Below are 14,240 nucleotides of genomic sequence, written 5' to 3'. Positions count from 1 at the left end.
GATCAGCTTCTCTCTCTCTCTCTCTCGATCAGCTTCTCTCTCTCTCTCGATCAGCTTCTCTCTCTCTCTCTCGATCAGCTTCTCTCTCTCTCGATCAGCTTCTCTCTCTCTCGATCAGCTTCTCTCTCTCTCTCTCTCGATCAGCTTCTCTCTCTCTCTCTCGATCAGCTTCTCTCTCTCTCTCTCGATCAGCTTCTCTCTCTCTCTCGATCAGCTTCTCTCTCTCTCTCGATCAGCTTCTCTCTCTCTCTCTCGATCAGCTTCTCTCTCTCTCTCTCGATCAGCTCTCTCTCTCAGCTTCTCTCTCTCGATCAGCTTCTCTCTCTCTCTCGATCAGCTTCTCTCTCTCTCTCTCTCTCGATCAGCTTCTCTCTCTCTCTCGATCAGCTTCTCTCTCTCTCTCGATCAGCTTCTCTCTCTCTCTCGATCAGCTTCTCTCTCTCAGCTTCTCTCAGCTTCTCTCTCTCTCGATCAGCTTCTCTCTCTCTCGATCAGCTTCTCTCTCGATCAGCTTCTCTCTCTCTCTCTCGATCAGCTTCTCTCTCTCTCTCGATCAGCTTCTCTCTCTCTCTCTCTCGATCAGCTTCTCTCTCTCTCTCTCGATCAGCTTCTCTCTCTCTCTCTCTCGATCAGCTTCTCTCTCTCTCTCTCTCTCGATCAGCTTCTCTCTCTCTCTCTCTCGATCAGCTTCTCTCTCTCTCTCGATCAGCTTCTCTCTCTCTCTCGATCTTCTCTCTCTCTCTCTCGATCAGCTTCTCTCTCTCTCTCTCGATCAGCTTCTCTCTCTCTCTCTCTCGATCAGCTTCTCTCTCTCTCTCTCTCGATCAGCTTCTCTCTCTCTCTCTCTCGATCAGCTTCTCTCTCTCTCTCGATCAGCTTCTCTCTCTCGATCAGCTTCTCTCTCTCTCTCGATCAGCTTCTCTCTCTCGATCAGCTTCTCTCTCTCTCTCGATCAGCTTCTCTCTCTCTCTCTCGATCAGCTTCTCTCTCTCTCGCGATCAGCTTCTCTCTCTCGATCAGCTTCTCTCTCTCTCTCGATCAGCTTCTCTCTCTCTCTCGATCAGCTTCTCTCTCTCTCTCTCTCTCGATCAGCTTCTCTCTCTCTCGATCAGCTTCTCTCTCTCTCTCGCGATCAGCTTCTCTCTCTCTCGATCAGCTTCTCTCTCTCTCTCGATCAGCTTCTCTCTCTCTCTCGATCAGCTTCTCTCTCTCTCGATCAGCTTCTCTCTCTCGCGATCAGCTTCTCTCTCTCTCTCTCGATCAGCTTCTCTCTCTCTCTCTCTCTCGATCAGCTTCTCTCTCTCTCTCGCGATCAGCTTCTCTCTCTCTCTCGATCAGCTTCTCTCTCTCTCTCGATCAGCTTCTCTCTCTCTCTCTCGATCAGCTTCTCTCTCTCTCGATCAGCTTCTCTCTCTCTCTCGATCAGCTTCTCTCTCTTCTCTCTCAGCTTCTCTCTCGATCAGCTTCTCTCTCTCTCTCTCTCGATCAGCTTCTCTCTCTCTCTGATCAGCTCTCTCTCTCTCGATCAGCTTCTCTCTCTCTCTCGATCAGCTTCTCTCTCTCTCGATCAGCTTCTCTCTCTCTCTCGATCAGCTTCTCTCTCTCTCTCGATCAGCTTCTCTCTCTCTCGATCAGCTTCTCTCTCTCTCTCGATCAGCTTCTCTCTCTCTCTCGATCAGCTTCTCTCTCTCTCTCTCGATCAGCTTCTCTCTCTCTCTCTCTCGATCAGCTTCTCTCTCTCTCGATCAGCTTCTCTCTCTCTCTCTCGATCAGCTTCTCTCTCTCTCGATCAGCTTCTCTCGATCAGCTTCTCTCTCTCTCGATCAGCTTCTCTCTCTCTCTCTCTCTCGATCAGCTTCTCTCTCTCTCTCTCTCTCTCTCAGCTTCTCTCTCTCTCTCGATCAGCTTCTCTCTCTCTCGATCAGCTTCTCTCTCTCTCTCGATCAGCTTCTCTCTCGATCAGCTTCTCTCTCTCTCGCGATCAGCTTCTCTCTCTCTCTCTCTCTCGATCAGCTTCTCTCTCTCTCTCTCGATCAGCTTCTCTCTCTCTCTCGATCAGCTTCTCTCTCTCTCTCGATCAGCTTCTCTCTCTCGATCAGCTTCTCTCAGCTTCTCTTCTCTCTCTCTCTCAGCTTCTCTCTCTCTCGATCAGCTTCTCTCTCTCTCGATCAGCTTCTCTCTCTCAGCTTTCTCTCTCGATCAGCTCTCTCTCTCTCGATCAGCTTCTCTCTCTCTCGATCATCTTCTCTCTCTCTCGATCAGCTTCTCTCTCTCTCTCTCTCGATCAGCTTCTCTCTCTCTCTCGATCAGCTTCTCTCTCTCTCTCGATCAGCTTCTCTCTCTCTCTTTCGATCAGCTTCTCTCTCTCAGCTTCTCTCGATCAGCTCTCTCTCAGCTTCTCTCTCGATCAGCTTCTCTCTCTCTCTCTCAGCTCTCTCTCTCTCTCTCTCTCAGCTCTCTCTCTCTCTCTCTCGATCAGCTTCTCTCTCTCTCTCTCTCTCGATCAGCTTCTCTCTCTCTCTCTCTCGATCAGCTTCTTCTCTCTCTCTCTCTCGATCAGCTTCTCTCTCTCTCTCTCGATCAGCTTCTCTCTCTCTCTCTCTCTCTCAGCTTCTCTCTCTCTCTCTCTCAGCTTCTCTCTCTCTCTCAGCTCGATCAGCTTCTCTTCTCTCTCTCGATCAGCTTCTCTCTCGATCAGCTTCTCTCTCTCTCTCTCGATCAGCTTCTCTCTCGATCAGCTTCTCTCTCTCGATCAGCTTCTCTCTCGATCAGCTTCTCTCTCTCTCTCTCAGCTCTCTCGATCAGCTTCTCTCTCTCTCTCGATCAGCTTCTCTCTCTCTCTCTCTCTCTCTCTCTCTCGATCAGCTTCTCTCTCTCTCTCGATCAGCTTCTCTCTCTCTCTCTCTCTCGATCAGCTTCTCTCTCTCTCTCTCGATCAGCTTCTCTCTCTCTCTCTCGATCAGCTTCTCTCTCTCTCTCTCTCTCTCTCGATCAGCTTCTCTCTCTCTCTCTCTCTCGATCAGCTTCTCTCTCTCTCTCTCGATCAGCTTCTCTCTCTCTCAGCTCTCTCGATCAGCTTCTCTCTCTCTCTCTCTCGATCAGCTTCTCTCTCTCTCTCTCTCTCGATCAGCTTCTCTCTCTCTCTCTCTCGATCAGCTTCTCTCTCTCTCTCTCGATCAGCTTCTCTCTCTTCTCTCTCTCTCTCTCGATCAGCTTCTCTCTCTCTCTCGATCAGCTTCTCTCTCTCTCTCTCTCGATCAGCTTCTCTCTCTCTCTCTCGATCAGCTTCTCTCAGCTTTCTCTCTCTCGATCAGCTTTCTCTCTCTCAGCTCTCGATCTTCTCTCTCTCGCGATCAGCTTCTCTCTCTCTCTCTCGCGATCAGCTTCTCTCTCTCTCTCTCGCGATCAGCTTCTCTCTCTCTCTCTCGATCAGCTTCTCTCTCTCTCTCTCTCTCTCTCATATATATTCCTCCAGCAGGGAGGGGAAGAGGAGCTCTTCTTCAGGCTGTTATTTTGGGCTGGTTTCTTTTTCTCTCTCTTTTGTCTCTATTCACTCACATCACCGAGGTTATCTCCCTGATGACCTTTCTCTCCTCTGCCATGGCAAGGATATGCTGCCCTTGTCAAGCTGCCATTGTAATATTCCAGGAAATGCAGAGATAGCCTAAGGCCTGTATGGCTCTGGGGATTGTTGCTATGGACTCCCACTAGCTGTTAAACCTTTGAGCTAAAAAGGTTGGTCAAATGGCTTTTGGGTGCTGAAAAGGTAGATTATTTCCCCCCTCAAGCTCATTTGGTTTGCCACAGGTTTTAATGTGTTCTTCCTCCAGCATGTATTTCTTCTGTCATGGAAAACTGTTCACTGCTGATGCTTTCTTTTCTTTCTTTCTTTCTTTCTTTTCTCTCCTCTACACTACTCTACTTCTCTTTCTCTCTCCTCTAAACTACTCTACTTCTCTTTCTCTCTCCTCTAAACTACTCTACTTCCCTTTCTCTCTCCTCTACACTACTCTACTTCTCTTTCTCTCTCCTCTAAACTACTCTACTTCTCTTTCTCTCTCCTCTAAACTACTCTACTTCTCTTTCTCTCTCCTCTAAACTACTCTACTTCTCTTTCTCTCTCCTCTAAACTACTCTACTTCTCTCACTCTCTCTCATCTCTCTCTCTACTTCTCTCTCTCTACTCTCTACTTCGCTCTCTCTCTCATTCATCTCTCTCTCTACTTCTCTCGCTCTCTCTTTCGGCACATACTCTGGTTTCATCGTCAGAAAATATCACCTCCCTGTTCCCTGTTATCAAAATAAGGCATGAGTAAAGTCTCGAGTGGTGTTTTGACAAGAGTAAAGCAAGCCGAGTTTCTGTGCTCTGCAGGGAGGCGTCTATGTGCTTCTATTTGCGATGCCGTGTGCCATGTCCTCATCAAACACGCCGCCACTCACCACACCAATCACCACTACTTTACCACACTACGCGATACAGGAGAATCCCCTCCTTTCGGTTGTGCTTCAGTATCAAACTGTTCTTTTCCCAAACCCCTTGACACACAGGGGTTGAGGTGTTTGATACGTCATCTGTGATTCTTGATTGGTCCTGATCTTTTAGTTAATTTCTCAATCCTGACTTGCATATTTGGTTGTATTTAAAGGGAGAGCATATTTTGTGATTTTGTCTAGATGTGGAACTTCTGATTTTGTGATCTTGTCTAGATGTGGAACTTCTGAGACGACAGTTGTACCAAACACAGCTCTGGGTTTTGAGTGCGTAAATGATAGGTTATACTGTGTATTTAATCTGGGCTAATGGTATTCTTTTAATGCTTGACTAAACTAGCGCATCCTCATCTTTCTCTCTGACAGGACCAAGCCATGGCGAGGTGGACACACGGGAGTGCTTGTTCTATAACGTGAACTATGAGATCGAGAAGACCAACCAGAGTGGGGTAGAGAGCTGCGAGGGTGAGAAGGACAAGAGGTTGCACTGCTACGCCTCCTGGCGCAACAACTCTGGTACCATCGAGCTGGTGAAGAAGGGCTGCTGGCTGGATGACTTCAACTGCTACGACAGGTCAAATCTCCTACCGTTGTGCCCTTGAGCAAGGCCCTATATAATACTGTTGAGTTGTAGATTAGATGAGCTGCCTTCCTCTGCCTTTAAAGACTGGAGTCCTGGGATGTATTCACAAAGAGTCTGAGTAGGAGTGCTGTGCTGGCATCCAGGGTATGGTCCAAAGACAAAACCTGATCCTATACCAGCACTCCTACTCTTCCACTCTTTATGAATAGGGGCTCTGCTGTGGCCAAGAGGTGGAATCAGTGTGTGCCCTATGGTTGTATAGGTGGGTTTCTGCTCAATGTTTTCATTTCCCGAGTGGGATCAATGCCTCAACAAGTGTTTAGAATGAGGCTCATTGGGGTCCCCATTCGTCACTGATCGATAATGACTATGTTAATCTAACCATCAAATATGACCATATATACAACTTTAACAATCACAGTTGGATTTGTCACTCATGCATTACTGCCTATTGACTTCACGTCTGGAATGTGTGTGTGTGTGCAACCTCACACGAGCTTGTCTTCGACATTTCGCTTGTGTTATCGAACATTTTAATTTCCATTTCATCTATCGGAAGTGTTACTCATTAATTGTTTTTCTAAAGCCCTTTGTACATCAGCAGATGACAAAATCTGGAAAGCCAGCCTCAAATCCCAAACAGAAAGCAATGCAGACGTAGAAGCATGGAGTCCATATTAAATGTCTCTCTGTCAAACTGGAATATACAGTTGCCCTGCGCCCGGCGGGTCCCGTAGGTGCTCCATAACCAAGGCTTCGCTGTCGCCGGAAAAGTCAGGCGGAGTGTTGCTGTAGATTTTTCAACCGATTGCCGTTGCGATCTATTTCCGGCCAAATTTCTCCCAAGACCCAGATAAATCGTTGAATAGGTAGACCCAGATGGGAAGCTTGAATACAGTCGCTTCTCCCCGCATACACATTATAGAGGAGAAAAAAGGTTTTGGCTAAAACCAATCCACTGCATTGTTGTTTACAGAGTGAGACACGTGTACATGGGGTTTAAATGATCAACTTGGAAAGAATGAACATTGTTGTGTTTTATAGTGTTGAATGAGAAGAGCCAAGGTAACATAAAGGGCTTTTGTTTCGGGGTATTTAACCAGAGGTTTTCTACAAGCTCAATGTTAAAGCTGCGTGAGTTCTCACCATGAAAAGGCTGTGTATGAAACCATTCCCTCATCGAGACTGCCAGTGCGAAAGTGGGCCAGCAACAATGACTGATCTTGAAACGCAACGCCAGCAATCCCAGGTTGCTTAAACTAGAGGTCGTCACTTCTTAAAATAGCAGACGAGCAGATCCTCTGGTGCATGTTGGAAATACCAAACGTTGAAGTGTGTTGAGTGATGGGCTTAAGTTGAAAAGCTTTTTTGAAACGCCCGAGACTGTTGAAGACGCCCGAGACTGTTGTAGATTAGACTTGGGTAAAGACATGTTATCTTGCCACCACCGGTGAAGAGGTCCGTCCTGTTCTGAATGAACTGTGCAACATATAGTGGGGCAAAAAAGTATTTACTCAGCCACCAATTGTGCAAGTTCTCCCACTTAAAAAGATGTGAGAGGCCTGTAATTGTCATCACAGGTACACTTAAACTTTGACAGACAAAACGAGAAAAAAAATATCCAGAAAACCACATAGTAGGATTTTTAATGAATTTATTTGCAAATTATGGTGGAAAATAAGTATTTGGTCACCTACAAACAAGCAAGATTTCTGGCTCTCACAGACCTGTAACTTCTTATTTAAGAGGATCCTCTGTCCTCCACTCGTTACCTGTATTAATGGCACCTGTTTGAACTTGTTATCAGTATAAAAGACACCTGTCCACAACCTCAAACAGTCACACTCCAAACTCTACTATGGCCAAGACCAAAGAGCTGTCAACGGTCTTTAAAATCTCAATCTTCAAATTTGCGTCATGATCACAACCATCCTACTGTTGGGAGTTGGTGTTCATATTGGGACAGCTTGAGGAGACTCCTCCACTTCGCCCGGGCCCCCTTCGTGTTGTCAGGGTCGACTGGCTGGCCTCGCCATTGGCCCTGGCTCTTTGAGGGGAGAGGTCACTGCCCAATGACCCGCCAGGCTACCACATCGCTGCCCCGGGCCGATGTGCCCGGCGCCCCATCAGCAGTATGATGGCGACACTGCCAGTCCTCTCCCTCTTCCTCCTCCTGTCCTCCACAGTGGTCAAGAAGTCAATAGTGTGAGCGCTTCATGGCGACGGATGGGAACGGAAGGAGGAGGAAGGAGGAGCTAAGGGTTAGTTAGGTGTCTGAGCAGGTCATAGGCCCTAATTCTGTTTCCGGGTCGTGTTCATTAGGGTACACAGTGGCAAAGCTTTTCTGAACGTCTTGCATGGGAAAACGATATTAAAACAGCGTTTCTTATTGAGCAGTTTCTGGTAGAACCTTCCTGTTTCACTGCTTTTTATAACGGAACTTCCCTTCTGAACATGACCCAGCGTAGGGAATAACCACAGGCCCTCTTAAGCACTGAAGTCAGCAGAAAGCTGAGGCGCTCCCTTCTCAACTCTAGACTAAAGCGTTTCCCTTTGACGGTCGCTAAAATGTTGTCTTTTTTTTTCTCAGGCAAGAGTGTGTGGCGACAGAGGAGAATCCTCAGGTCTTCTTCTGTTGCTGCGAGGGGAACTTCTGCAACGAGAGGTTCACCCACCTGCCCGATGTCAATGGACCAAGTAAGTAGACATGTAGGACGCTGTCTCTTTGTTACATCCATAGAAAATGGATCTGGCCGCCGGTCCACCCAACACAGAGCACGGAGTTGAGTAGTAACATCTCTTCTAATTATTATATTTCTATGGCTAGGCTACATCTCAATTGCAACGTTCACTCCCATACTCAGATTTCAAGGGCTAGTCAGATGTACAGTTTATATTGACCTGTATCTGAATGGGCTTTTGTCGTCATTTTGGAGTATTTGATTTTCCCAATCACTGCTTGCTCCATTTGTTTCAGAGCAAATATCATATGCTTTGCTATAGTATCATACTATTATGATATCTTGGTTTGTTATCTTGGTATTCCAACCCCTGGCTGGTGTGAAGTGAAACTCAGTAGGTTGATATTATATTTGACATCGGTGTAAAACCTATACCAGCTGGAAGTTGGTATATGTTGAGTTGGAAGCTCCGCAGGCCTCACCTAGGGTTAACTATTGACTTTGTTCCTAAACGGTCTTCACAGAAGGGAATTGTAGGGTCTTAAACATGATGGACTGAAATGTGCAAGAGGCCACGAGTATTGAATTTACAACCCTTGTTTGCAGACTGCAAGTCTTGAAAAGGTAGGGGCAATTCTGCCTAGGATAACAGCACAAAAATGATATTATTGAGAACACAGACATCCAGGCAGCAAACCTTTTTGTCCGTTGAAGTCAAAGCAGGGCTTAAAGGAGAAAACAATACTGTACATACCTATTCATATACCTACCTAATACTGTACCTACCTATTCATATACCTACCTAATACTGTACCTACCTATTCTTATACCTACATAATACTGTACCTACCTAATACTGTACCTACCTATTCATATACCTACATAATACTGTACCTACATAATACTGTACCTACCTATTCATATACCTACATAATACTGTACCTACCTAATACTGTACCTACCTATTCATATACCTACATAATACTGTACCTACATAATACTCTACCTACCTATTCATATACCTACATAATACTGTACCTACCTAATACTGTACCTACCTATTCATATACCTACATAATACTGTACCTACCTATTCATATACCTACCTAATACTGTACCTACCTATTCATATACCTACCTAATACTGTACCTACCTATTCATATACCTACCTAATACTGTACCTACCTAATACTGTACCTACCTAATACTGTACCTACCTATTCATATACCTACTTAATACTGTACCTACCTAATACTGTACCTACCTATTCATATACCTACCTAATACTGTACCTACCTTTTCATATACCTACATAATACTGTACCTACCTATTCATATACCTACCTATTCATGTACCTACCTATTCATATACCTACCTAATACTGTACCTACCTAATACTGTACCTGCCTAATACTGTACCTACCTATTCATATACCTACCTAATACTGTACCTACCTAATACTGTACCTGCCTAATACTGTACCTACCTAATCATATACCTACTTAATACTGTACCTACCTAATACTGTACCTACCTATTCATATACCTACCTAATACTGTACCTACGTTTTCATATACCTACATAATACTGTACCTACCTATTCATATACCTACCTAATAATGTACCTACCTATTCATATACCTACCTAATACTGTACCTACCTAATCATATACCTACCTAATACTGTACCTACCTAATCATATACCTACCTAATACTGTACCTACCTAATACTGTACCTACTTAATACTGTACCTACCCAATACTGTACCTACTTAATACTGTACCTACCTAATCATATACCTACCTAATACTGTACCTACCTATTCATATACCTACCCAATACTGTACCTACTTAATACTGTACCTACCTAATACTGTACCTACCTAATCATATACCTACCTAATACTGTACCTACTTAATACTGTACCTACCTAATAATGTACCTACTTAATACTGTACCTACCTAATACTGTACCTACCTTTTCATATACCTACCTAATACTGTACCTACTTAATACTGTACCTACCTAATACTGTATCTACCTATTCATATACCTACATAATACTGTACCTACCTAATAATGTACCTACCTAATAATGTACCTACCTTTTCATATACCTACTTAATACTGTATCTACCTATTCATATACCTACTTAATACTGTACCTACCTAATACTGTACCTACCTATTCATATACCTACCTAATACTGTACCTACTTAATACCGTACCCACCTAATACTGTACCTACCTAATACTGTACCTACCTAATACTGTACCTACCTATTCATATACCTAACTAATACTGTACCTACCTATTCATATACCTGCCTAATACTGTACCTGCCTATTCATATACCTGCCTAAGACTGTACCTGCCTAAGACTGTACCTGCCTATGACTGTGCCTGCCTAAGACTGTACCTAGCTAATACTGTGCCTAGTTAATACTGTACCTACCTATTCATGTACCGACCCAATACTGTACCTACCTAATCATATACCTACATAATACTGTACCTACCTAATACTGTACCTACCTATTCATATACCTACATAATATTGTACCTACTTAATACTGTACCTACCTAATACTGTACCTACCTATTCATATACCTACCTAATACTGTACCTACCTATTCATATACCTACCTAATACTGTACCTACCTAATACTGTACCTACCTAATACTGTACCTACCTATTCATATACCTACTTAATAATGTACCTACCTAATACTGTACCTACCTATTCATATACCTACCTAATACTGTACCTACCTATTCATATACCTACATAATACTGTACCTACCTATTCATATACCTACCTATTCATGTACCTACCTATTCATATACCTACCTAATACTGTACCTACCTAATACTGTACCTGCCTAATACTCTACCTACCTAATCATATACCTACCTAATACTGTACCTACCTATTCATATACCTACATAATACTGTACCTACCTAATAATGTACCTACCTTTTCATATACCTACTTAATACTGTACCTACCTAATACTGTATCTACCTATTCATATACCTACTTAATACTGTACCTACCTAATACTGTACCTACCTATTCATATACCTACCTAATACTGTACCTACTTAATACCGTACCTACCTAATACTGTACCTACCTATTCATATACCTACCTAATACTGTACCTAACTATTCATATACCTACCTAATACTATACCTACCTATTCATATACCTGCCTAATACTGTACCTGCCTATTCATATACCTGCCTAATACTGTACCTGCCTATTCATATACCTGCCTAAGACTGTACCTGCCTAAGACTGTACCTGCCTAAGACTGTGCCTGCCTAAGACTGTGCCTGCCTAAGACTGTGCCTGCCTAAGACTGTGCCTGCCTAAGACTGTGCCTGCCTAAGACTGTGCCTGCCTAAGACTGTGCCTGCCTAAGACTGTACCTAGCTAATACTGTGCCTAGCTAATACTGTACCTACCTATTCATGTACCTCCTGTTCAATACTGTACCGTACCTACAATACTGTACCTACCTAATCATATACCTACCTACTTAATACTGTACCTACCTAATACTGTACCTACCTAATCATATACCTACCCAATACTGTACCTACTTAATACTGTACCTACTTATTCAATGTACCTACCTAATCATATACCAATACTGTACCTACTTAATACTGTACCTACCTAATACTGTACCTACCCTATACTGTACCTACCTAATACTGTACCTACTACCTAATCATATACCTACCTAATACTGTACCTACCTATTACATAATACCTACCTAATACTGTGTACCTACCTAATACTGTGCCTACCTAATACTGTGTACCTACCTAATACTGTGCCTACCTAATACTGTACCTATAACCTACCTACTGTACCTACCTATTCATATACCTACATAATACTGTACCTACCTAATACTGTACCTACCTATTCATATACCTACATAATACTGTACCTACATATATACTGTACCTACCTATTCATATACCTACATAATACTGTACCTACCTAATACTGTACCTGCCTGTATTCATATACCTACCTATAATACTGTACCTACCTTAATACTGTGCCTAACCTACCTAATACCTGTTTCATATACCTACATAATGTACCTGTACCTGTACCTGTTCGACTATACCTACCTAATACTGTACCTACCTAATACTGTACCTACCTATTCATACTGCCTACTTAATCTGTACCTACCTAATACTGTACCTACCTATTCATATACCTACTAATACTGTACCTACCTAATACTGTACCTACCTATTCATATACCTAATATGCTGTACCTACTTAATATACCTACCTAATACTGTACCTACCTATTCATATACCTACCTAATACTGTACCTACCTAATCTGTACCTACCTAATACTGTACCTACCTAATACTGTACCTACCTAATACTGTACCTACCTATTCATATACCTACCTAATTGTACCTACCTAATACTGTACCTGCCTAATACTGTACCTACCTAATACTGTACCTACCTAATCATATACCTACCTAATACTGTACCTACCTATTCATATACCTACCTAATACTGTACCTACCTATTCATATACCTACTAATACTGTACCTACCTAATACTGTACCTACCTATCATTCATATACCTACCTAATACTGTACCTACCTACTGTACCTACCTATTCATGCCTACCTAATACTGTACCTACTTAATACTGTACCTACCTAATACTGTACCTACCTACTCATATACCTACCTAATACTGTACCTAACTATTCATATACCTACCTAATACTGTACCTAATACTGTACCTATTCTGTACCTCTAATACTGTACCTACCTATTCATATACCTACCTAATACTGTACCTACCTATTCATATACCTACCTAATACTGTACCTACCTAATACTGTACCTGCCTATTCTATACCTACATAATACTGTACCTGCCTAATACTGTACCTGCCTTTCATATACCTGCTTAATACTGTATCCCTATTCATATACCTACCTAATACTGTACCTACCTAATACTGTACCTACCTAATACTGTATACCTACCTAATACTGTACCTACCTAATACTGTACCTACCTAATACTGTACACTGTACCTACCTATTCATATACCTACCTAATACTAATGCCTAACTATTCATATACCTACCTAATACTGTACCTACCTAATCATATGTACCTACCTAATACTGTACCTACCTAATTCATGTACCTACCCTAATACTGTACCTAATACTGTACCTGCCTAATCATATACCTACCTAATACTGTACCTACCTAATCTGTACCTGCCTAATACTGTACCTGCCTAATACTGTACCTGCCTAATACTGTACCTACCTAAGACTGTACCTACCTAATACTGTACCTGTCTACCTAATACTGTACCTACCTACTCATATGCCTGCCTAATACTGTGCCTACTAATACTGTACCTACCTAATCATATACCTACATAATACTGTACCTACCTGTTCATATACCTCCCAAATGCTGTAATACTGCCTGCCTAATACTGTACCCCTATTCATATACCTTCATGTACCTAATACTGTACCTACCTAATACTGTACCTATTCCAATACTGTACCTACCCAATACTGTACCTACCTATTCATATACCTACCTAATCATTCATGCCTACCTAATACTGTACCTACCTATTCATATGCCTACCTAATACTGTACCTACCTAATTCTGTACCTACCTAATACTGTACCTACCTAATACTGTACCTACCTAATACTGTACCTACCTAATGTACCTACCTGCCTGCCTAATACTGTACCTGCCTGTTCATATACCTACATAATACTGTACCTACCTAATACTGTACCTACCTATTCATATACCTACCTGTACCTACCTATTCAATACTGTACCTGCATGTACTGTACCTACCTATTCATATACCTACCTAATACTGTACCTGCCTAATACTGTACCTACCTAATCATATACCTAATACTGTAATACTGTACCTACCTAATACTGTACCTACTGTTCATATACCTACCTGTTCATATACCTACCTATAATACTGTACCTACCTAATACTGTACCTGCCTAATACTTACCTACCTAATACTGTACCTACCTAATACTGTACTGCATATACCCTACTAATACTGTACCTACCTGTTCATATACCTACATAATACTGTACCTACCTGTTCATTCATACCTGCCTAATACTGTACCTACTAATACTGTACCTACCTATTCATATACCTACCTAATACTGTACCTACCTAATACTGTACCTACCTATTCATATACCTACCTAATACTGTACCTACCTAATACTGTACCTACCTGTTCATATACCTACATAATACTGTACCTACCTATTCATATACCTACCTAATACTGTACCTACCTGCCTTCATATACCTACCTAATACTGCCTGCCTACCTATTCATATACCTACATAATACTGTACCTACCTAA

The 14,240-nt window shown here is 42.6% G+C and overlaps 1 protein-coding gene across 1 annotated transcript in view; it reads left to right on the top strand.

The window, feature by feature from the left end:
* LOC123991371 (activin receptor type-2B) overlaps positions 1 to 14,240 on the top strand; it is a 116,392-nt gene that overhangs the window by 69,336 nt on the left and 32,816 nt on the right. Inside the window, exons 2-3 of the mRNA XM_046292890.1 lie at positions 4,858 to 5,065; positions 7,665 to 7,771. Coding sequence (XP_046148846.1) covers positions 4,858 to 5,065; positions 7,665 to 7,771 — 315 coding nt within the window. The remainder of the gene's footprint in view (positions 1 to 4,857; positions 5,066 to 7,664; positions 7,772 to 14,240) is intronic.

Source organism: Oncorhynchus gorbuscha, linkage group LG12, assembly GCF_021184085.1.
Source record: "Oncorhynchus gorbuscha isolate QuinsamMale2020 ecotype Even-year linkage group LG12, OgorEven_v1.0, whole genome shotgun sequence".
Taxonomy (NCBI): domain Eukaryota; kingdom Metazoa; phylum Chordata; class Actinopteri; order Salmoniformes; family Salmonidae; genus Oncorhynchus; species Oncorhynchus gorbuscha.
This window is presented reverse-complemented; position numbering and strand designations above follow the sequence as displayed.